This window comes from Callionymus lyra, chromosome 8, assembly GCF_982586985.1.
Source record: "Callionymus lyra chromosome 8, fCalLyr1.hap1.1, whole genome shotgun sequence".
Lineage (NCBI taxonomy): Eukaryota > Metazoa > Chordata > Actinopteri > Syngnathiformes > Callionymidae > Callionymus > Callionymus lyra.
Genome location: NC_141825.1, coordinates 21,941,274 through 21,965,106, shown reverse-complemented (window position 1 = coordinate 21,965,106; position 23,833 = coordinate 21,941,274). Strand labels below are relative to the sequence as shown.

The following is a 23,833-nucleotide window of genomic DNA, read 5'->3' as shown; positions in this document are numbered from 1 at the left end:
CTCCAATTGAATTAAAGCAACCCGAGTCAATGTTTGTTAGGCTTGGGAAGGATTGTGACTCGTGGAAACTGACAAAACGCGCTCGTGTGACAAATATTCCTCCGATGACATTCTCAATTTCGGCTTTTTCGGTCAAAATTCGACTGGTCTATTTAATGCCCTGTGGTTCGCCAGAGGTTCTAGTCGATTGAATTAGAGCGGTTTCTGAACACGGTGAAGTCACGTCTGCTGTGGCTCGGCCTGGCTTCGGTCATGTTGGACTCAATTCAGGCTCATTAGCATGGAATGGATGATAATTGGTCAATTCTATCCCAGTGTTGCCGTGATGGCTCCGGCTTTAAAGTCCAAGTGAAATGACAGATGTGTTTTGGGATAATTTCATGTGACATTTGGTGGATTATCGTTTATGCAGGAGTGAAAAATGCTTCAAACTACTTTTTCTTTTTCTTTTTTAATTGGACATTTATCAGTGCTGAGGTGACGGTCGTATCACTCAAACAAACCCTCGCAGGAGCCAAAGGTTCTCAAGCAGGTATTTTCACACCAAATTCAAAATGACTTGAAAAATGACTTTTACTTTGAATTGAGGCCACTTTTTAAGTTTTTTTTTAACTAGGAAAAAAAAATGTAAGTCTTAAATTAAAAAAAATGGAAAAACTTCAATGAAAACCTTTTAATTGAAATGTTCTTTATAAAGCAATACATTAATTACTTATGTTTTTATTTAACAAATGTATGTTAAAAATAAAATACAAAGATATTTTTATTCAACCCATATGTTATCTCAGGGTCAAGGTGATCGGAAGGCCTGGAAACAAATGTGTTTGTGGTATCCCTTGTATGGTCTCTGGGTCAAGGTCAATGCCTCCCTGGCTTTCAAAAATAAAAATGCAGTGCATTTGTTTTCAGACCTCTGGGTCACTTTGACCCTGATATAAAAACACTTCACTTCTGCTTGAACAATTATTTTCATTTTATTCTCCAAATCTATGTTCAAAATTCATATGTATATTTGTATTTTATATAAAAATCTTTAATGGCAAATGGTATCACGTGTAACTTCCGGAAGTCAAAATGATAAGAAATGTTGTTTTTTTTTTAAGTTTAAGATACTTTTAAAGCTTGTTTTTAAAGTTGCTAGATCTCATAAAGTAAAGAGCTCAACATTCAAGCTAAATCAAAAACTAAAAGTATTTCAACCCATTGAAAAATTGTACTGTTCCACTGTAACAGCTTGGAAATAGCGGATGACGCCTCACGAAGCTTCATCAACCCACCTCTACTGTCTGGGGCTTTAAGTGACAAAAAAAGTTACTAGTAAAAATGTAGGATTTTTCATCAGAAGATAATCATCATAATTAGTCATTAGAATGTTTATAGCCAAAGATTATACAGCAATACACTGCCACCGGGTGGGCTCGGTAGATAATAACAATGCTTCATGAAGTTTCATCGATACATTACATTGGCGTTGTGGCCAGTATCTTTCAAAATATATATATAAAAATATATACAGTATATATATTTATTTATTTTATTAACAGAAAAGTAGATGACTAGTATGTAAGTAAGTGTTTTCCTTCTGAGTTTGAATATGAACTTTTAGCACTGAATTTTTTTCAGCATCAAAATCCTATTTTGAATTTGAAAAACAATCTCATTACAAGCACTGTTGAAAACTATCAATAATTAAATGTCAAAGAAATATGTGTATAAAATCCAGGTCAAATACAATTTTATTTAAAGGAAAATTAAAATCACACAGATTTTTTATCATTGAATTTTTACATTTAATTCTTTATAACATGTAATTTATTTACACAGAATATTGTTTGTATTGATCTTGACACTACATTTATTAATGCATTGAAAAAAAAAAAAAAAATTGAGCACCAAAAACAACTACAGTACTTAAAATTTCTAATTTCAAATTGAATGTATGATTTTGACGCTGTAAAAATTCAGTCTTATGACATATATTTCCATAGACAATCAAGTGTACTATAGTACCCACTGTAGTCCGGGATCCGAGTACTACAAGGTCATGAAGTACTACTACTGGAAGGCAACAGATTTATGTATTTGAAACATTTTGACATCATCCAAATGTCTAGCAAACATCCTCGAGGTGCCTCCCTGACACATGAGCTGCAGTCGTCAGCCCCGCCTTGAACCTTTCACATTTTCTCCTCAGTGTGAGTCGGTGTTATAAGGTCAGTCTGAACCCCAGTAATACCAGTCAGGCCTTCAGAATAAGAGCACCTCTGTTTATTTACACTCCCCCCTGCTGTGGCAGCGTACAGGCCCGAGTACGCCACTGACCCCGGAGCGAACCAGAGCTACAGGCGCACTTTGGCGAGGCAGGTGGCGCTGCTGAGGGCCGGGATGGAACACCCAGACTTTACTTAGAGGTAACTTGAGTAGATTATGGTTTGTACCCCTTTTTTTTTTAAACACCCTTTGCATTCAAGTCATATTTCAAGTGTGAGTTCTCATTGTGTGCAAATATAAATTGTATAATAACCTTTTTATTCACACTTTGCACAAAAATACGTTGAAAAAAAATCAGAATAAATGTAAAAGGATTCAAAAAATGTTGGTTCATATTGACAAGAAGTTCCGTTTAGAATTAGCACTTAGCATTCTTATTTAAAAGTACTTTTTTTTTTACTTAACCTTTATTAATTATATGATCAAAATATGTATACAATACTTATTTTTCTACATCCCACCATGTCACCTTTCTGACACTGAATCTTTGAGTGACAGCCACAGATAGTATCACTCAAACCCTTGCAGGAGCTCATTGCAGGTCATTCCCCACAAAATTAAATGTTCTATTTTCCCCTTTTTTTGGTTGTCTGTAGAGATTAAACTAACCACCCTATTATGCATCATAGATAAAGTCATAAAATGACACGTACATCCAGATTTGAACTCCACTAGAAATTGAATTGGAGAAAAAAGAAAAAAAATCTGGAGGTTTAAAGAAAAACAAAAAAAGGAATAACAATAATAAACTAAAACTATAAATATTCAATTTATTTCCGGTGTGTTTTTTTTTAATCTATGGTTTGAAGGGGAAAATTGAAATTCAGAAATAGAAACTTTAAACTTATTTATACATTTATTTCTGGAAACACATTTTTTTAATCTCTTGTAAAATAGACATTAAAATAAATTAATTAAATCAATGTACTATTTCGGGTGTTGCTGTATTTAGATGTTAAATTTGTTATTTTAAAACTAAAAAATAAGTTTTAAAAAAAAAAAACGTTTAATTCCGCGGATTTATCAACAGCTATTTTCGATAAAAAACGCGTTAAAAAGCGTTAATACGGGACCGAAAGTGGACTTTTTTTCTTTTTTCAAACTGTTTGTGTCCAGAGCGATCGTGGTCTAGATGGTCCAGGTCCAGGTGGGAGGAGTATCCAGAGAGGAGGGAGAACCTGATCATCTCTATAAAGACGCGCTTCCTTCAAGACGCAGCTCAAATTAACAATTATTACATTTACCTACAGCAATAGCTCCGCAGATTCGACTCTTTTTTTTTTTTTTATAAATTAATATTTTAATGGTGATATTTAATTCAATTGTAGCGCGTTAATCTCGTGTAAGATGATGGAGTATCTGGAGGATAAGTTCGCCCTGAAAAGTTCCGCGATGAAGGCCAGCGACTACTACATGGACCAGGTGATCGAGAGCCTGGACGGGCCTTTCTTCAGCAAGTCTCCCCAGAAATGCGTGCAGGCCTTCGGCGGCGAGCACCGCTCGTCCCCGCGCGGAGACTGTGAGTGTAAAGTTTTTTAAAAGTCATTAAAACAGACTAGAATATTATTTTTAATTTTTTATTAGTTGTTATGTGATTTTTTTTTTTTAATCTGTTGCGAATGTGCCAAGGATGAACTTTTTTCTTCTTGTCTTGGCTCCAGCGGGCTACGGGGCTCAGAAGCCGGACGAGGAGTCCGCGCACGCCGGCCTCGGCGCGTCCATGGACGGCTGCTGCGCGCTGCGAGCCTCGCCGGTCTCCACCGGTGCGGACCAGACGGACGAGGCGGCGGACAAGTGCGACTCCAACGTGTCCAGCAGCAAGAAGCGGCGACACCGCACCACGTTCACCAGCGCGCAGCTGGAGGAGCTGGAGAAGGTGTTCCAGAAGACGCACTACCCGGATGTGTACGTGCGCGAGCAGCTCGCCATGAGGACGGAGCTGACGGAGGCCAGAGTGCAGGTACATCATCACCGGTCCTCCTGCAGGCTTTCAGTTTACTTTATATTTTTGTACGTTTCGATATATCGAGTTCAGAAATTTAAGCCGAAAAAATGAGAAAGAAAGTTGTATTTTCCCTCCACAAATAATTTAAAATAGACTTTATCGCAAGAAGAAAAATAAAGTTATCTTAAGTCTTATTTTCATTTCAACTTTTAATACACGAGTCCATTTTAGGATCGAACACATTTGCAAAAGTCATCAAAACACAACTGGAAACTAGGTTTAAATAGAAGGAAATTACGCTTTTAGAGAAAAAATAAATATGATACATCTAATAATTTTAATCGTTAAATAAGTGTTTTTTTTATTTCTTTATATCTATTTATATATTGTCTTGATTTGTATTTAATGATAACAAGTTAATGTTATCATTTAGAGCAAAATTGAAATTGTGACTTTTAAGTTGCATCGAAGAAAACAGCAACAATTCAACTATTTTTTAATAAAGTTTGTTTTCTACTTTTATCTAAACAATTCAGTTTCTTAATTTTAAATACGGGATTAATTCAATCCGTATAGTTTAAATTAAACATGTTATTAAACAAGTGTTATTTTTCTTGGGTTGATTTGTATCTAATAATGTTAAAAAGGCTTTCGCTCAGAATGATCATCACATTACAGTTCAGGGAATTAAAACGATAAATATTCAACTTCTATTTGTAGTTTATCTTATACTCTTATTCAAAAGTATTTCATTTCCATTTTAAAATATGGGATACATTACCTATAGCTTTGATGAAACATAATTAATTATCAGTCCAAAATAATGCATATAATAATTGCAATCATTAAATAAGTCTTATTATTTTTGGCGTGATTTTTAATGTTTCTTAATAATAATAAAAAGTCCAATAGCTTTTATAAATTGAATAAGTAAGTAAGTAAGTAATATTTATTTCTATAGCGCTTTTCCAGACCAGGGTGGTTTGATATAAAGTTGCAGAGAAAATCCATTTCTTTTTTAAATGGTCGATACATTTATTTCCTGTGATTCTTAATAAAACTTAATAAATGATAATCAAGAGAGAAATTATTTTTATGAAAGGTTTAACTAAATAATACATGTGATTTATTATGCATCATTAATTAAGTCTAAATATCCTTGTGTTGATTTGTATTTATTTCTAAATGATTCAGTTGATAAATAATTATCAATTGTATCTTTTTAATTTATCTTCAAATAATGAGGTTTGACATTAAGTTGCAGATGGAAAAAAATGACAAATAATCAACTTTATTCATAGTTTATCTTCTCATCTCATCCAAAATAAATCAACTTATTTTTTAAATTGGTAAATAAAATTTGTGTAATCGATCATAGAAAATAATAAACTAATACATCAAATTTTTTTTTAAATTGTAATTAATACGATCAAGTGGATTATATAATTGTAAATAAGACAAAATATATTGTCGTCAAATGCAAAATTATGTTTTAAAAAAAAGAAGGTTTAACTTAATCATTTTGCATTTTTTCCTTAATAATGATCAAAACACAAATAATTATTTTGGAATTTAGTTCTGAACGATCATCAATTGAAGTTTGACATTAAGAAAAACTGCAAATATTCAACTTAACTTATACTTTATTTTCTTGTCCATTTTAATATTAAAACAAATGATTAGTATCGTAAATAAAACATAATAAAGTAAGTCAAATGCGAAATTATGTTTAAGAAAGGTTAAATGAAATAATACGGCTAATTATATAATCGTTATAACTATTATTAGTAATGATTTATATAACTTTTATAAATAATGAAACACAATCGCGGTTATATTGAAATGTTTATGATCATCAATTGATGTTAGACATTAAAAAATATTTTTATATATAAGTAATGCAATTTAATAAATGTGATTATTCTTGTGTTGATTTTTGTATTTTTATCGTAAATAATGATAGTTTCAAGTTTATTTTCTCATTTCAGTCAAATAATTCCATTCTTAAAAAAAAAAAAAATGAAATAAAGGAATAATCGTGAATTAAAGCAAAACATAAACTGACATTAAATGTGATTCTCTGCAGTTTTTCTTCCTGAACCTTTAAACCTAAAACTTAAAGATTCTTTGCATACTTTCTGTGTCGCAGGTTTGGTTCCAGAACAGAAGAGCCAAGTGGAGGAAGCGAGAACGTTACGGACAAATCCAACAAGCGAAAAGTCACTTTGCGACCACGTATGATTTGTCAGTGATACCGAGGAGCGACAGCTACACACAAGTACGTACAACACGTTTTAAAAAGTACTCAATAACAAAATCAACGTGAACCTCATGCACAGGAAACATATCAAAATGAAACATATGTTTGGGGGAAAATTGAAATATTTCCAAGTAATATTAAATAATTCACTTTTTTTCATTAATTAAAGATTTTAATATATATTATTAAATTAAATAAGTATATAATGAAGTGTGATTTTCCCCCAAATATGTGTGTAATAATTTCTAATGATTTGCCTTGAACTGACATGATGTTAGAGGTTATTTATAAAATGGTTGATTCCAGAAATGTAAAAAGAAAAAAAAAATAACATTAAAATACAATTTACGTAAAAACATTTATTTTAAAAATGGATATTCTTTAAAAAAAAAAAGAGTAAATTTCAAAAGTACATTGAGTTTTTTATTAATTTAATTTCTGTCAATGTAATATAATATAATTAAATCAATCAATTAAAGTGATAAACAGTGAACAAATTTGAAAAAAAAAACATCATTAGCTGAGAAATTATAATTCATGAAAACTGTTCCTTTAATTGTATTTCCTGTTTAGTCATATTAACGCCTCATAAGAAGTTTATTTAATCATGGATTAATTACGTTTAGCAACATTAAAATCACGACATCCTCAGACGAGCTGATGATTTATCATGACCTATATTCTTAGTGAGGTTTTTATTGATAGAGTTATAATTGAATACATTAGTTTTTGTTTAATAAAGTTGATAAATATGCAGTAATTGAAGAGGTGTTAAAGACTTTTGTCCCTCATCTCTTCCAATAAATGAGATATTATTGCATATTTGAATGATCTTTAAAGTATTTTCTGCCAGATTCATCCGTCCCAGTGAAGTAATACACTTAGTAGTATCCAAAAAAAGCGAGAGTGAAATCATGAGTCCAAAGAACACGAGCGACTCTCACGTCTGTCAGTGACTCATTCGTGACGAGTCGTTCTCTGATAAGCAGCTGGACGCTGATTAGAAAGTCAGGATTGATGACCTGGGATCAGGTTTCGTGTCGACCCGCGTATTCATCTTGAGGTCTTGGACAGAAGGTCAAGTCCAAGAAAGAGGTGCGATCGGACGGAGCGTCAGTCGGCGCTCGCTCTCCGAGGTGTTTCCCTCCAGAAAGTGCGATTAGTCGTGTCTGGATGCAGCGAGAGAGGAGTGTGAGCCGAGCTCGAGACGCTCATCGTTCAACGTTATTGCTCTGATGTATCACAAGTTTAATGGTCAATGATGATAAAAATGTCTTAAAATATCAAATAAAATATGTCATTTAAGCTTTTAAAGCTTTAAGAAACTATTAATGAGACATATTGTTGTTAAAATAATAAATAAAAATGAATAAACTTCATTAGTAGTATGACTCCAGAATACTTTACTTTAAATATTAATAAATAACTGCATTTGTTTGAATCACTCCCCTTATTAATTTTTTTTTAGGGTGGATTAAAATAGATAAATCATGTTTATTTAATTATTGTTTCTATTCACTCATAAAGTTGATTTAAAGCCTTTTTTTCTCGATTAAAATTATTATCTGTTTCCATGGATTTAGTTTATGCATGAAAAGTTAAAATATTCTCTTCATATTAAACGGCTTGATCATATTAAATTAAAGTTACATATTATTTTATAGAATTTATATAGTAGTTTTGATATATTGTACTATATTTGAATACCTTTACACAGTATTTCATCAAGTTCTAAACTAAATAATGATGATGAAGTTTTCATCATTATTCTTCTGATTGCAGTATTTTATGTGACAATTGTTGAAATAAAAATTGTTGTATATTGAATAGTTATTAGTGATGCAACAAATAAATTATTGTAATAATAATTATAACACGAATAACCTGGAACATTAAAATACCCTTCTAGACAAATTGGAGTTTTTCTACTGGTCGCATGTTGTAACAACTATTTGTAATCGTATCAAAATATTAACAAAATATTGACAAATACAGAATGTTTTGATATTTATGATTATTTCCTAATGTTGTAATTACTTACAATTAATGTGTTTATGATGGAATCAACTTTAATAAGAATAAAATCAAAATATAATATAATATATTTATATCCAAACGTATTAGATTTTAAGTTGATCCCATCATAAACACATTAATTGTACGTAATTACAACATGATTCATCAATTGTTAGTTTTTTACAAACTTTGTTGTTGTTTTTTTTCCCCTCAAATCTTTGGTATATAAAATCATTTCCTGCTTTTTATCTCACGCTGTTATAAAAGTTTAGTGACTATTTATGTTCTAAAATCTTTTACATATATTTATTAACATTTCTTTTAAAACTTAAAATAATATCCTGATGTCCCTTGATACGCTTTATTTTTTGTGTGTTTTAATTTTTGTGTATTCTTCTACATTGCAATATCATTTTTATTCAACGTATTTGTGGTTTTGTACGACAATAACTCATGAGCTAAAGAAGATTTCTGTATCATGACACAATGTTGTTTCCTTCAGATCCCCAACAACCTGTGGCCCAGCCCGTCCCCCGGAGGCTCGGTGGTCTCCCCCTGCATGCTCCCCCGTGGATCTCCGCCCTGCGTCGCTTCCTACTCCCCGCGCTCGTCCTCCGGAACCACCGAGTACGTGGGCTTCCCCAACCACCAGAACCAGTTCGGCCACGTCTCCCTAAACAACTTTTTCAGCGCCGACTCCCTCCTCTCTCCCACGGCCAACGGCCACCACGCTTTCGAGACCAAACCGGAGTTCGAGCGACGCTCGTCCAGCATCGCCGTGCTGCGCATGAAAGCCAAAGAGCACACGGCCAACATCTCCTGGGCCATGTGATGGAGAGCGTGGGCTCTTAGGTTATTTAAAGGACAACATTTTGTTTTTTTTTTAGTTTCTGGACCTGTTTGTCTCTCGGGTTATAACTTGATCCTGCCTTCATGGAGCTCAGGTTCTGTTTGGGCTCGTTTTGAAATCGACATCTTGGATCATTAAGGTTTGAGCAGATCAGGTTTAAGTAAAACAATAAACATTATTCAAACAAGGTTTAAACATGTGTATTTCCCTTCTATGTAGCTGGTGCTACACATAAAACACAGTTTTTCTTTATCCAGATTAAAAATCACCCAAAAAATGTTTCGATTTTAACTTTCCATATAAGCTTAATTAAGCTATATTTTTCAACATGATAGTTTTTTTCTTTTGTGTCGTGTTAAACATTCACATTTCTGTAACATCTGTCCGTGTCTGAATATTGGTAAGAGATTAGTCATGTGTTGATGAAGCTTCATGACACAGTGTCATATTTTTAGAGCTCAGTAGGTGGCGCCCTCGGTTATAACATTAATTGAGGTTTCGATACTGTTAAAAGATATAGAGCAGAGAGTGACATCTAGTGAACTCTTGAAATTGTGACACTGCTTCATGAAGCTTCGTCAACACATTATCACAAGAGTAATAGTTAATAATCCTAACTAGTTTTATCCTCACTAAGTACGTGCTAAGCTCCCAGAAAAAAAAAAACAGCCAATTAAAGAGGTCATTTTTAAATCCAAAGGAGCTCCTACTTTATATCGGTGGTCGTAATTTGGAGGGGTCACAGTGACCCATGTGGCTTTCAGGTCTTCAATTGAAAGTAAGCACTAGGTGAGGTAACGCAACAAGAGTGGTTTAAAAATGTCTCAACATGATTGATAAGGTTTCTTTTTAACCGGAATGCGCGTTAATTTAGAAGTCGCCCTGGGTCCAGGCCTGGCAAAAGAGTTTGACGTAAAGTACCTAAAAGTTCGGCCCAAAAGTACCACTTGAATCGACACTTTTACAGAGTCAAGGCACTGTCGCAAACTGTTCAAGTCCATTTGGAGTTTTGTGTCCATGCCGTGTTGAAGTCGATACCGAACCATCTTTCACGACGTCTATGATCTGATGATTTTTTTGTCTTTAATCGCCCAAAATTCAGCGACCCTTGTTTCCGGTCCAAGTCCCTTCTTGGTTTCCTCTTGAGCATCAACTACAATCTTGTGGTTTTTGCACCACTGACATCATCCTTTTGTTGTTCTGCGAAATCACAGTGGGCAGTGGAGGGCGTCTGGGGGGAAACCCTGTCTTCAGAAAAGTGGCCTTGATTCAATTAGGTCCGTAACTGGGATCAGATGCTATGGTTTCAAAAACAAACTCTGTTCCTCTGGGCTACTTCCTGGTCGCTGCCATTCAAAAGTTACCTTATCTCCACGCATCATAACACAGAGGCTTTGATCCCCATTTCTTTTTTTTTCCTAAACTTTGCCCTGTAGAAAACATGGGAGTAGAAAAAAACATGTTGTATATATAAAGAGAGTGAACTTAAAATGTGTTTTAAATGCCTTTTATGCTGCTCATTTCAGAATGAATTTACACAATTTAAGTTCTTTAAATAAAGTTTATAAGTTTCTGTTTTTGTAGTTCATGTCACTGTGTTAAGCCTGTCAATGCTAACCCTTGTCTTGCCCAGTTCTTCTTCTCCATTTTTTTTGGTAGCCTTTTAAATTTCATTTCACCTTTGTAATCAAGTTACAAAGCATCTTCACATTTTGTGTAAAGTGTTGGTATGTTTGTCATCATCTTCAGCATTCCTGTCAGTTGAATTAGCTTTTCTTTTTATTCCAGAGAGTTTAAAAAAAAAAGTTTCTTTTGACCTCTTCATGCATGGGTGTAAGTGACGTGGTTAGGAATATAGTACATCAATAGCTGGTTCAGATCAATAGCTACTAATATCATAGATTGGCATCTAGTGGCCACTGATAGTTAGGATACTAATAATATGAAAACTCAAATCTCCTGACTCACTCACATGCAGTAAGTCCCTCATCGTGAACATTTTTAAACTTATTACGGAATAAAATCCCCCCCCCCGGCTGAAATATGGGCGAACAAGAGGCTACGAGAGCGGAGTCCATAAAGTCCTTTGTTTATACAACGAGGTGGAGACTTTTGGGATTGATGACGCATGGTGACAAACGTTTGACTGCAGAGTGGGCGTGGTTATGGTAAAAAAGATTGAATCTTCAGAAAAACAAAGTGTTTTCAGTGGGCGGGGTAAATAACATTTTCTAATGTAAATATTTCAATGAAAAGAGAGTTTTTTACAAACAGACACATACTGATGATATAATAGAGTCCAACATCTATTTAAGACACACTTAAATCAACATATCAGCTAACCCTTAAGGGAGAGTTGAATAGTAGGTAAGTAATCTTTATTTGTAACTAAGGCTATTATAATTGCAGATATCATTTTAAGAAATATGTCTACAGCATGAACTTTTGAAGACTTAAAAGTGTTGCATTGAAGGACTCGACAACATCACACGCATCACAGTGTTAAAGGAAGTACATGTTGACGGTGGAGTGTCTGGTAATGTTACAGTCGCTGGTCGAACACAAGCAGCACTTTTGTTTCTTGTCAAGGGGGAGAAGAGTCTTAACTGACACAAGACATGAACTGCAGTTGTTGTTGTACCGACCTGTGAGTTATGGTGTGTTTAATAAAGTTACTTGTGACTAAGGGTTTTACTTAACCGTCCAGTTTCTATAGTTTATATTAAAGACGGAACAAACTGAAACACATTTAGACATGAAAAGCTTCTCTGACACAAACTTCATTTAAAACTTCCTCATGACAAGAAAACGTTTGAAGAGTAAATGTTCAAAGATCAAATATGTATGGGATTAAAGACTTCATATTCACAAGGATTGTCATTAAAAGATGAGATACTGACGCTTAGGGGGAAAAATAATCAGATTTAGGTCACGTCAGTCAGAAGATTCTCCAGAGAGGGTCGAGTCAGGAGGTTCTTCAGAGAGAGATGAAGACAGAAGGTTCTTCAGAGAGACTGAGACAGCATGTTCTTCAGAGAGAGTTGGAGTCGGGAGATTTTTCAGAGAGGGTCAAGTCAGGAGGTTCTTCAGAGAGGGTCAAGTCAGGAGGTTCTTCAAAGAGGGATAAAGTCGAAAGGTTCTTCAGAGAGAGGTCAGGAGGTTCTTCAGAGAGGGTTGGAGTCAGGAGGGTCTTCAAAGAGTTGGAGTCAAAAGTTTCTTCAGAGAGGGTTGATTCAGGAGGTTCTTTAAAGAGGGACGAGTCTGGAGGTACTTCAGAGAGGGTCGAGTCAGGAAGGAGGTTATTTTTAGAGGGTTGAGTCAGGAGGTTCTTCAGAGAGGGTCGAGTCAGGAAGGAGGTTATTTTTAGAGGGTACAGTCAGGAGGTTCTTCAGAGAGAGTTGGAGTTGGAAAGTTCTTCAGAGAGTTGGAGTCAGGAGTTTCTTCAGAGTGGGTTGAGTCAGGAGTTTCTTCAGAGAGGGTTGAAGTCAGGAGATTCTTCAGAGAGAGTTGGAGTCGGTAGGTTCTTCAAAGACATTTGGATTTGGGAGATTTTTCAGAGAGAATTGGAGTCAGGAGGTTCTTCAGAGTGGGTTGAGTCAGCAGGCTTTTCAGAGAGAGTTGGAGTCAGGAGGTTCTTCAGAGAGTTGGAGTCAGGAGGTTCTTCAGAGAGTTGGAGTCAGGAGGTTCTTCAGAGAGTTGGAGTCAGGAGGTTCTTCAGAGTGGGTTAAGTCAGGCTGAGCCCAAAGGATTTGAAAGTCAAGATGGTCCGAATAATTATACAATACCCCTTGTAAATCTAACAACTACAACTGTATTTGATAGACCTGATGCTACTTTCACTGACCCCTTGATTGGATTCATGATACCAACTTCACTTTTAACATTTTCGCCTAGAGTTGTACCAATAATATTTATTCATCTTGAGTTTTCTGTCATTGTATGGTTGGGATCATCACCATAAGGGACGAACCACATACATTGGGACATGTGTGTGTGTGTGTGTGTGTGTGTGTGTGTGTGTGTGCACTTGGAATCTGGGGAGTGAGAGCTCCCGCAGACCAGATCCATCAACGGCTCCAATGGGTTTGACCCTCCCGGGTTAACTGTGGCCATTAATATAAGAGCTCGCCTCCCAAGTTCCCGCACTACCTCACGTGGGGGAGGTTGACAAGTTTGTGTGGCTAACGCACACACTTGCACACACACTTACACACTCAGCAGTTGACATGATGGAAGGCCGGATCAAACGTTTCGGCGGGGGCTGAAAAATGGCGCTCAAGAGCGTTCCACAGCAGAGATCTACACTTGCTGTCGGCCCGCCGTTGTTATTCTAATCACTCAGCACTGATGTTCCACTTCTTCTACACCCCCGGAATGAACTGAGACTACCACTGGTCCCTTGAGCAATGTCATCTGTCACGAGACAGCGTTCTATTCCTGATGATGGCGACTGATAAAAACGGACAAATCTGTTGCGGTTTTTAGCGTCACTTAAAAATACAACTTTGGTTACTAGAAAACGATTCATCTGAGATCACGTGAGCGCAGGAATGAATCAACGTCGCACGTTTTTGAAAGCAATTCTAGAAAATATTTTTCAATTTAGTTTACAAATTGGTCAGTTTTGCTCTCTTGCAATAAGACCATCTTCTGCCAGAAACTGCTGCTGATCAACCATAAATCAAGGTCTGTAAAATTACATGGACTCTTCTGGAGTCACACATGTTCTATAGAAGGAATGATAAAGGGCCAATTAAAAATATATTTTTTATCTTCATATGTTTCTAAATACAATATTAGATAGATAATAGAAAAATATTTTATGTGACCTTTGTGATCGTCTCAAGAACTTATCAACTATATTTCTAATCTAATATTTGTTAAATAAATAAATAATGTCATTTCTCCAAAAACGATACAGAATCTGACACAATCGAAGCAGAAATTTAGGAAAAATTTTAGTCAATATTTCTGTTATAAATGTGTTTATTTTTATATTCCCTTTTACAATGGTCCTTCGTCCTTGACCCTTGTGTTATCTCTGGGTCAAGGTGACCCAATGGCTCGAAATCAACCTAGTCCCACAGACAACACAAGGGATACCTCAAACACATTTGTTTTCCGGGCCTTCGGGTCACATTGACCCAAGGGTTAATGGGTGCAATTCCCTGTCTAGGATGTAGAAGATATCCTTCCCCAGCAGGGGGAGTTTGGTGTCTTGAGTTATGGACAGGTAGAGTCAGCCTTCTCCGACGTGAGGTCTCTATGTTGATCCATCTTGGTAGAGAAAGAGCTGAGCCAAAAGGCAACAATCCCCATTTATCGGTACAACGATCTACTTTCATCCACTTTGGGTAGTTTTTGGAAAAACAAGATCACGGATACAAGTGGTGTCCGGACTCACCCTTAGAGATAAGGCGAAGAGCTCAGTCATTTGGAAGAGACTCGGAGTAGAAGCCAGACGATGTTGCTAAGGCCACTTTTCTAGGGTAGATCCTGGACAACACCTTCCTCTCTTCGCACCAGAGAGTGACATCCCTTCAAAAGATATATGGATCCAGATGGTTATTCACAGACAAAATGCAATCGTATGTTTCTGTTCCCAACATCTCTTCAGTATCTAATGGTTTAGCTAAAAACCTGTGATCAAATATTGTCTATTTACCATATCTCTGAACCTTGGAATCTTGTCAGAAGGTCAATAAAGGAATATCAACCAAGAAAGACAATATCTTATACCCTGTTAGAAAGATTTTAATCCTCTTTTTTTTGGAAGTTCGATGTAAGGTGACTTTACTTTTAATTTCCAAATAGTTCACAAGTCAAACCCACTTAAACTTACTGGAGAAATCGGAACAGCAACAGGTTCACGAAGTTGGTCGCAAGTATTCTCCTACTTGAACATTTGACCCACTTTTTTTTTCCCCAGTAATTGTTGTTTTCTTTCTCGTAGTCTTGTTCTGACACTGGTGTCAAAACCCCTCAAAATCTACAAGTACCTAATAGCTCTGAGAGTTCGCATATGTAGCCAAAAATGCCTTTCAGAGAGTCCCTGGTGCTCAGCGCTGAGGAGAAAGTGGTCCACTCCGGGCCCGAGGACGCTTACACCAGGCTATTAGAGGCCTGCGGCAGGATGCCGAGCAAATCCAATTAGGAAGAGAGGAAGACGTTGGATGTGGACTCTGCTGGTTCTTGTCAGTCAAAGCAGGAGTCCAGTTACTGGATTTGGATTTGTGTGTGTGTGTCTGCCTGCGTCCCTGTGTATTTGTTTGTGTTGTATGTTAGTGGTGCGTGGGAAACATGTGGAAGTGCAGCTCGGTCCCATGGTAGATGTAGTCCAATCCACCGTGACCAATCGCTCCTCTGGTGCACCGTCGGCTAATGGTGATGTCAGCTTTATGCCTCGATGACCTCGGTGGATGATACATGAGGGTCCATTTTAATATGTTTCTAATCTTTTAATGGAAAATACAAATATGGACCAACCCATACTAGGTCTATAAGTGGGTCAAACACATGCTGTTTTGTGTACAAGTACACACATGTGAGTTAAAACACAATTCAAAAAAGGTCAATCCACTATCTGAAGCCCCAAATAGGTCTTCACGCTGGCTCCTGGTGTGTGAAGGTTTAATGGGCTCCTGCTGTGAAGGTGTGAATAGATCCAGTGTGGACATGCAGGGATGACAAGATCAGCCTGATCCTTTTCTAATGACTTGCGAACAGACGTGATCTGTGAAAAACAATGAACAATGTGGTCCTTAAGTTATTAATAATCATTTCATTAAATTCATTTAATAACACAAATAATTGTATATTTGGAAATTATTGTTTCATACACATCTACACAACCACATTATTTAAAATCAACCCTACCCAAGATTTTTTTTTTAAAGTAGTTTGGATACTGAAGTGATATTTTTTGGTGTTTTCCCAGTACTTATGTGATGCAGAGAAGAAAAGGTTTGGAAAGGTTAATTCATCGATCAATGATATCACCTGATTTAAAGTGGATTCTAACCAATACAACATCAATGAAAAACTCAAGCAGGAAAAATCTCTCCAAGTAAAATGTACATTTTTAGTTTGATGATCTTTAATGGCAATTACAAAATACACTTAAATACTATTAAACGTCTTTTAAGTAAAAGAAAATATATTTTTCATCATATAACCCTTTATTTAGGATATAATATAGTGTGTTTTGCTCCAAAAACATGGAAAATACATTTTTGTTTCATGCAAAAAAGAAGAAAAGAATCTTCTTAATTGAAATCTAATCTTTAAATCAATTAACATTAATGGAAAACTAATGCAGTGAAAATTGTTCAAAGTAAAGTTTAAATATTTTTTATTTTGGTGATCTTTAATGTATTAAAATGTCCAAAAGTAATCCTTTATTTAGGATTTAACTCTGTTTTGCCCAAAACATGTTGTATGGTAATTTTGTTTCATACACAGCTCCCGTGCAAAATAATTCACACTCCATTGCAAGTAGTTATTATTGAAATCCAATCTTGTTCTTTAAATGAGTTTGGATCTATATAAATATTTTGTGTTTTTTCAACACTTGAAGAGACAACTTTGTGATTTTGTGATGCAGGGAAGACAAGTTTGACAATTCTTCAAATCAGAGGAATATTTGTCTACTGGTTTTCAGATTAAAATATAAATCAATCAGATCAATTCATTAATAATTGATTACTTGATTTAAAGTGGAGTCGAATCAACAAAAACATCAACGAAAAACTAATGCGGGGACATTTTTTCCAAGTAAAGTATACATATTATTACTTTGGTGATTTCTTAAAGTCATCAAATTAAGAGGGAAATTAATAAATGATCATTTATTCCGAACATTTTAAAACATCTGGTGGGTTTTCCACTACGTGAAAAGACCACTTTGTGATTTTGTGATACACAGAAGAAAACATCTCCTTTATTTAGGATTTAATATATTGTTTTATTTTTGGCAAAACAAGTTTTCCAAGAATTTTTCGTCAACCAAGTGATAATAAAAACGATCCATTTATTGATCTGATTCCTTCATCATTTCTGAACTCAACATAAAACCACTGAACTATAAAGAAGGTGAGTTGATCACCTGAGTTAAGATGCTAGAGCGGATGTTGTTAGCTCCTAGCATGAACACACACAGCTAAGCTAAAGCAGCACTCCCACCTGCTGGTTGAAAACACGAAAATCCACACGTGAGTAAAAATAAGTTTTATTATAAGTTGCTAGTTGTATTAACACATTTCATAACAGTAGGTTAAAACGAAACAGTCATTTATTTTAGGTCTATAAAGGTAATACCGGAGAGCTAACATGTTAGCTTCATGTCAACAACCTACATAATAGTCAAATGTAAAAACAAACACCGGATAATTTAGCATAAAATGTTGTAAAATCAGTTATTTTATACACGAATTTACCACAATTATGTCAATATATAAGAACTTTTTATACCGAATTGTTATTATTGGCTGCGATGCTAACTTTTAACCGCTAGATGGCGGCAGTGACAAATACATAAAGACACACCGCTTCTATAAATACTTTTAAATATAAGCTTTAATATTGGCTCACACAAAGTTACATTTAATATTTGGACTTTTGTGAGGGTCAGTACTAGTTTACTGCTGTTACACACACGCAGACACAACAACACAAACAAATAGAAGCTGTAAACAACGTCGTATAAGGTAAGGTAAGGTAAGGTAAAACTTTATTGATCCCTCAGGAGGTCTCCTTCGGGAAATTGTTTTTTTCCAATAGCCAGCAATTTTTCATAAACAATAAAAAATAATAAATAAAAAATAAAATAAGAAGAAGAACATAAAGAGAAAGAACAAGATGACACAATCCAAGTCTAAAGATAAAGATAAAGAACATAGATAAAAGAAAAACAACAAAGACAAAGGATACAAAGACTAACAAGAAGCTATACTATACTATAAATAAGCTATAGGAAATTACTTTAAATTGTAAGAAAAAAAAGGGTAGAAATGTAAATACTATTAATGGAGTAAATACTCTTCCTTTTCTATAAACTCATATATTTATGGATTTTGTGAACAATGTGAATTGTTTGACATGTTTTAGTTAAAATATTTGTGTATTAGTGAAGATGACATTATAATATCAAATGTCTAGGAAAGAGACCCAAGTCAAAATGGCCATCAATCTATTATTTTTACATACATATATGAGGTTGACAGTAATTCATAAAATTGTATTTAATTTTCTTTAAGGTTCCAACTTACTCACACAATAGTTTAGATATGTATGTGGCACAGTGTGGGCTTGAGTGTGTGTGTGTGTAATTAAACTCCAAGAAACAAAAATGATCTTTATTATAGTTTAAGATTATTTTCTGAAGATAATCTTTTTAAAGAGAAAGTAGGCAATTTATTGCTAAATAGATTAGTGATACATTTCTAGTGAACATCATTTTGTATTTATGATAATATACATATACTCAGGGAACTTATCCAATTCGAAATACACGTAATGTGGGACCTTTAAAAACGACCACAGTGACGTCATTTCAATTTGTGGCCACAGTCAGTCAGTTCACTGATATGTCTCAAAGAGCTCGATATAAGAGGCTCTAAAACCTCTTAAAGACGGCAGAGATGGGGCGTCAGGTGGGACCAAGAGCTGCACTCTTTCACATTTTTCATCAGCTAAGATGGAAGCTGCCTGTATGCACTTTGTGGAGAAGAAGCATCACTGGAGTGAGTCGTGGCAGGGATGAGGACTCAGAAGTGGTTGTGACCAGATGTGTTCACTCTGTCGCTGTGAAATTTAGCTTCAATTTCTGAATCCACCTGAAAGATTAATTAATTAAGTTATAAAGCTGATATTTAGTTGAAATGAAACAGTGTCCTTTTTTGATCCCTCAGACTGGACATGTAGAGCACAAATAAAAACAAAAGGTATAGAGCCTTGAAACCAAACGCATGTTGAAAACATTTCTTAAAACATTTTTTTCCACCACTCTGTGCTGAATATTTGCTTCCACATAGGGGTCTCCTCTAACCCCTTTTCTTCCAGAGGGGTCTGCACACTCCCTGTCTGATTTTTATTTTTTTTAAAGCTTGGATCCATTAGGGAAGTGAGGATTGGAAGTCTGAAGGAGGTGTGACTCTCCCTGACTCCTGCTACATCCACCCCTTCCTGTTGCCTTGTGAGACTTGTGAAAGTCTCCTCTGGTAGTGTGAAAATGCCTTTTTATGTTTTCTTTTACTGATTAGAAAAAGCACCACCATATGGAGGTGATGGATGATACCTCACAGACTGTTGATAGACTATTATTTTGACCCTTTTTCCACATTTTTTCTAGTCATTCTGGTCATTATGCTGAGTTTCTCTCACTTTTGCCGATCTTTGTGTTCATATGCTAATGTTTTTAATCGGATTCTTTATCTGGGACTGTTTTTTTTTTCCCTGTAAATAATCTTCTCTATCATGACAGTAGGATTTTGTACCATTGACTGGTGATAGATTGACGAAGCTTCATAATGCCTCATTTTTTAGAGCCTTGCAATCTTTGCTATATGATCTTTGGCTGAAAGCAACTTTAAAAAAAAAAAAATTAAAACTACTATCACTTTTAGGCCAACATTGTCACCTACTCAGCTTGGAAAATAAGGATAATGCTTCATGAAGCTTCATCAGCCCTCAGAACTCATCAGGTGGTGCCTCAGATAAAATAGTGATGTTAAGTTTTTAAAGAATAGCTGTTCAAAACGATAGATGGTTCAGCAGAGAGTGAAATGTAATGGGCTCTGAATAGTTGGATACTGTTATATGAATCGATCACTATCGTTTATATATATATATATATATATATATATATATATATATATATATATATTGGGTTTGCACATCTTTCTAATCTATCTCTGGTCCATTAATGCACTGTCATGAATTTCTAATCTTCTGTCCCTTAAAAAAAACTTCTGTAACTTCTTAACTTCCATCAGAGCAAGTAGACTCACGTCAAAGTTCAACATGGTGTGCGATCGCTGTCATAATTGAGAAGGCTCGAAGAAAAAGACGGGAGTGCATCCGGGAAAGATCGTCAGCGTGACTGATTCACCGGCTTCTGTTCGGCTGCTGGCTTTTCTCTTCATGCTCGGGGCTTTGATGTACAGCAAAATAGTTTAGGATGAATCATCGATGTACAGTTTTTGGATGAGCGACTGCTTCTGGATGCGTCTTCAGCCACGATGAACACTGAGGGGATGGAAAATATTACTAAGCTCATAATAAAAATAGATCCGGCAAAGATATCTTGCGCAATGCTGTGATTTGAGGTACAAGACTTGCTTGTTTGAAGTTTGTCATCAATATACTCAGATCTGAATCCCAAAGGACACATGATGTGGGGAGAAGTTTACCACTTGTTAGCCTTTTGTTAGTTAGTTTTAATGGTACTTTTTTATTCTTGGAGAGTCTATGAGTGTTCTTGTGACCAGTGAACTGCTTTATCCCAGTAGGTAAGAGACGGTGTTTTCTTGTGGCAGAAATACTTGGTGCTTATCAAAGTAACCAGGAATATTAAAATAAATAAATCCACTCAACAATACCTTTTATTCAAAAAAATAATGCACATTCTGTTTGTGGCAATGTCGCAATGAAGGTTTTACGCCTTCGCACTTACACTGTTCATTCACCGGGGGAGCCAGAAACAATCTGTTCAATGTCACGTATTGTTGCTTAAAATGGCAGCCAACTTTTTCAGAGTGAAGTACTACTTACAATAATAACATTCTTAAACTTGATTCACAGATGATCTGTGGGTTGTAGTTGAATTAGTTAGTAGTTAGCTAGATAAAACAGCTATTTATGAAAGTACAAAAAAGTATGAAATAGTGCAAAATATATTTTTATTCAAAGTGCTCTAGTTTTTTGCTAGACACAAAGATACTTGTGGGAATTGTTCCCTCTTGTTAAATAACAAAGAATATCTTTTTTTTTTAACTTATAGGCAGAAGTGGAATGTTGTTGACTTGGTTTATGGTATGAGAGTAAAAAGAGGTTTTTGGCTGGATGAATACAGAAACTGTTCTAATGATGTTTGAGGGAGTTGTTAATGAAAAACTTCTGCACCTTTGAGTAAGTAAGTAAATAATAGTTATCTGTAAAGCGCCTTTCTAGACCAGGTTCACAAAGTGCTTTAACAATCAAAAACGATACACTGTTAAAATAAAATATACTTTAAAAGGCCAAGACACATAAGACAAGCACAGGAGTCCCAGACAATCAGGGAATAGCACAAAAAAGATCATCTTAAGATGTGATAGACATTAAATACTCGTCAATCTCAGAATTATATGCAAAATAGCTGCATATGCAAGGAATAAATTAACCTATGTCATAATAAAAAGGACCTGCTATGAAAAGTAATTGTTTGATCACATTGTTAGGTCTCAGCTGCAGATATGAGTCTCTAGAGGATGCACGTCTGCACTGAGCAGGACATTATTATTCAACATGGAAATCGTCACTGAATGTTACCATCTTTACAAATGATAACAACAAATAGAATTCCCCCCTAGAAGATCTTGAGATGTATAGTTAGGAAAAAGAAGTCTTGTATATACTACCTTTTCCCCTATTTGATGTTGTCATTGGTTTAATAAAACATTTTTAATGTAGTTTTACATACTGGCCCAAATTGCCATTCATTTTAAGGGTAGATAAGTATTTAGAATGCTACCACACAGGCACGAAATGCTCCTGATCCAGAGCAAGCAGCAAGTTTCTACATCGTGGAAGGTATTTACAAAGGTGCCATTTAGGTGCATTGATTTGCCTACACAATGTAGGATTTTTTGTCAAAAGTCAAAAGCCACAAAATGAAGCTGAGCTAATACACTTGTACTTTCTATACATGTAGCCAACCTAATAAACCTTTTAGAGCAAGCCCCAAACCATGATAAAATGTGTTGTACACTTTTAGCACATCATCCAGAATCCATAAATGGACCGTTAACACCATCTACCACTTTAACCTAAACATGCATCTCCATCTTTTTTTTAGATTTCTCAGGTTGAATTGTGTGTACTCTATAATGGTCAGTCACCGTTTCCTCTGATGGAAGCACAACACAGTTCAGCAGATAAGCTAATGTTTTGCCATGATGGGTCAAGGTCAAATAGTTTCAAGGTCTGTGAAACCTGTGGAATGCTGAGCGTTTTCTAGGAACACTAGATAAGTGAAGAAATCCGTCAGTTTTGTCAGTGAAAGACGAAGCTTATAGTTTCTGGGTAAGACCGTGAAGGTAAAAGGTTGAACGCAAATTTATTTAATGATTTTTTTTCAATATTCATAAACGTTACTGTGCTTTCTTGGTTTGTTACCTTTAACTGTTGTTACTAACTTGTAACCGTATCAGCACATGCAGCTCTAGGAAAGGGCGTTTGGACTTTTAAAACTTAAAATGTAGCTTCATTCAACTATTCTAAATTATATTCATATTATATTATTATTTGAATTTGAGTGTGAATAAAACTCACATGATCATACAGATATTTGATATTAGAAGAAAAAATTGTTGTTGCAGTTGGTTTTAAAATGATTTCCAAACGTAAAAAACGTCAAATGTGACTGTGGTGTTTTTGATTAAGAGTTTTCTGAAGAATTTGCACATAAGGTAAATCACTTATCTCACACAACAGACTTGAGGAACCGCCTCAAAGGTAGAGGTAGAGAGGAAAGGGCTTTGATTCTCCTCAAGCGTCTGACAATTACAGCCCCTGTGCTGCCGTCCTTGATCTCGGGAGGATTTGCAGTGATCCCTAAAGAGCCACGTTCTTGTCTGAAGCCAACTCCTCGGTTTACAAGTTTCTGCCTGTGGTCTCATTGGGAGGAGGACCGATTTTATTTAGGAGGGTCAAAATTTGTTTGCCATCTTCTGAAATGATAACTTAACCGTGACATAACTGTACTGCAATTATTCACCAATGGCAGAACCAGAACAAAAAAAATGAAAAGTCCTGTCAGGAAACGAATGATGGTGAGGTGATGAAGAGAAGGACATGCAATATTGAATTGTAGCGTACACTTTCCACACTCCTATGATCTGACTTTCAGACTCAATAAGTAAGTAAGTAAGCAAGTAATGATTATTTCTAAAGAGAATTTGAACCTCACAGGACAAGTTTCTAGCTTCGTGTTGCGGCTCTACGTCTTGTGGAACGAAGCTTGTTCATACTCTAGATTCCTGATGACTCATTTGGCAATTGACATGAATGAATGTCTGACAAGTTTGGAGTGTTTTAATTATATTCCTACAAACATGGTCACATATCTGCAGGTTCAACAGTTCTGACATCTATCATGTATAAGTGCTCTGTATTGGAAGCAACGACTCTAAAAAATATTTATTTTAGTTTCATCTTGTCCTTTCTCAGTTTACAGTATATTTGTAAGTTGTATACAATTGTACAATTTGGGTGTCAATGTTTACAATTGTTT

The 23,833-nt window shown here is 35.4% G+C and overlaps 2 protein-coding genes across 3 annotated transcripts in view; both read left to right on the top strand.

The window, feature by feature from the left end:
- The first annotated feature begins 2,065 nt into the window (after nt 1-2,065).
- alx1 (ALX homeobox 1) lies at nt 2,066-9,537 on the top strand. Its single transcript, XM_087797576.1, has 6 exons — nt 2,066-2,213; nt 2,297-2,411; nt 3,388-3,790; nt 3,933-4,231; nt 6,366-6,494; nt 8,995-9,537. The coding sequence occupies exons 3-6, from the start codon at nt 3,619-3,621 to the stop codon at nt 9,322-9,324; spliced, it is 930 nt and encodes a 309-aa protein (XP_087653702.1). The 5' UTR covers nt 2,066-2,213; nt 2,297-2,411; nt 3,388-3,618; the 3' UTR covers nt 9,325-9,537.
- A 7,936-nt stretch (nt 9,538-17,473) lies between these two features.
- The window catches only part of nts (neurotensin), a 51,817-nt gene continuing 45,457 nt past the window's right edge, over nt 17,474-23,833 (top strand). The window contains exon 1 of one of the 2 annotated variants that reach the window (XM_087797233.1): nt 17,474-17,552. The gene's annotated coding sequence lies outside the window, so the exon portion shown is untranslated. The remainder of the gene's footprint in view (nt 17,553-23,833) is intronic. The other variant, XM_087797234.1, reaches the window with a different exon arrangement.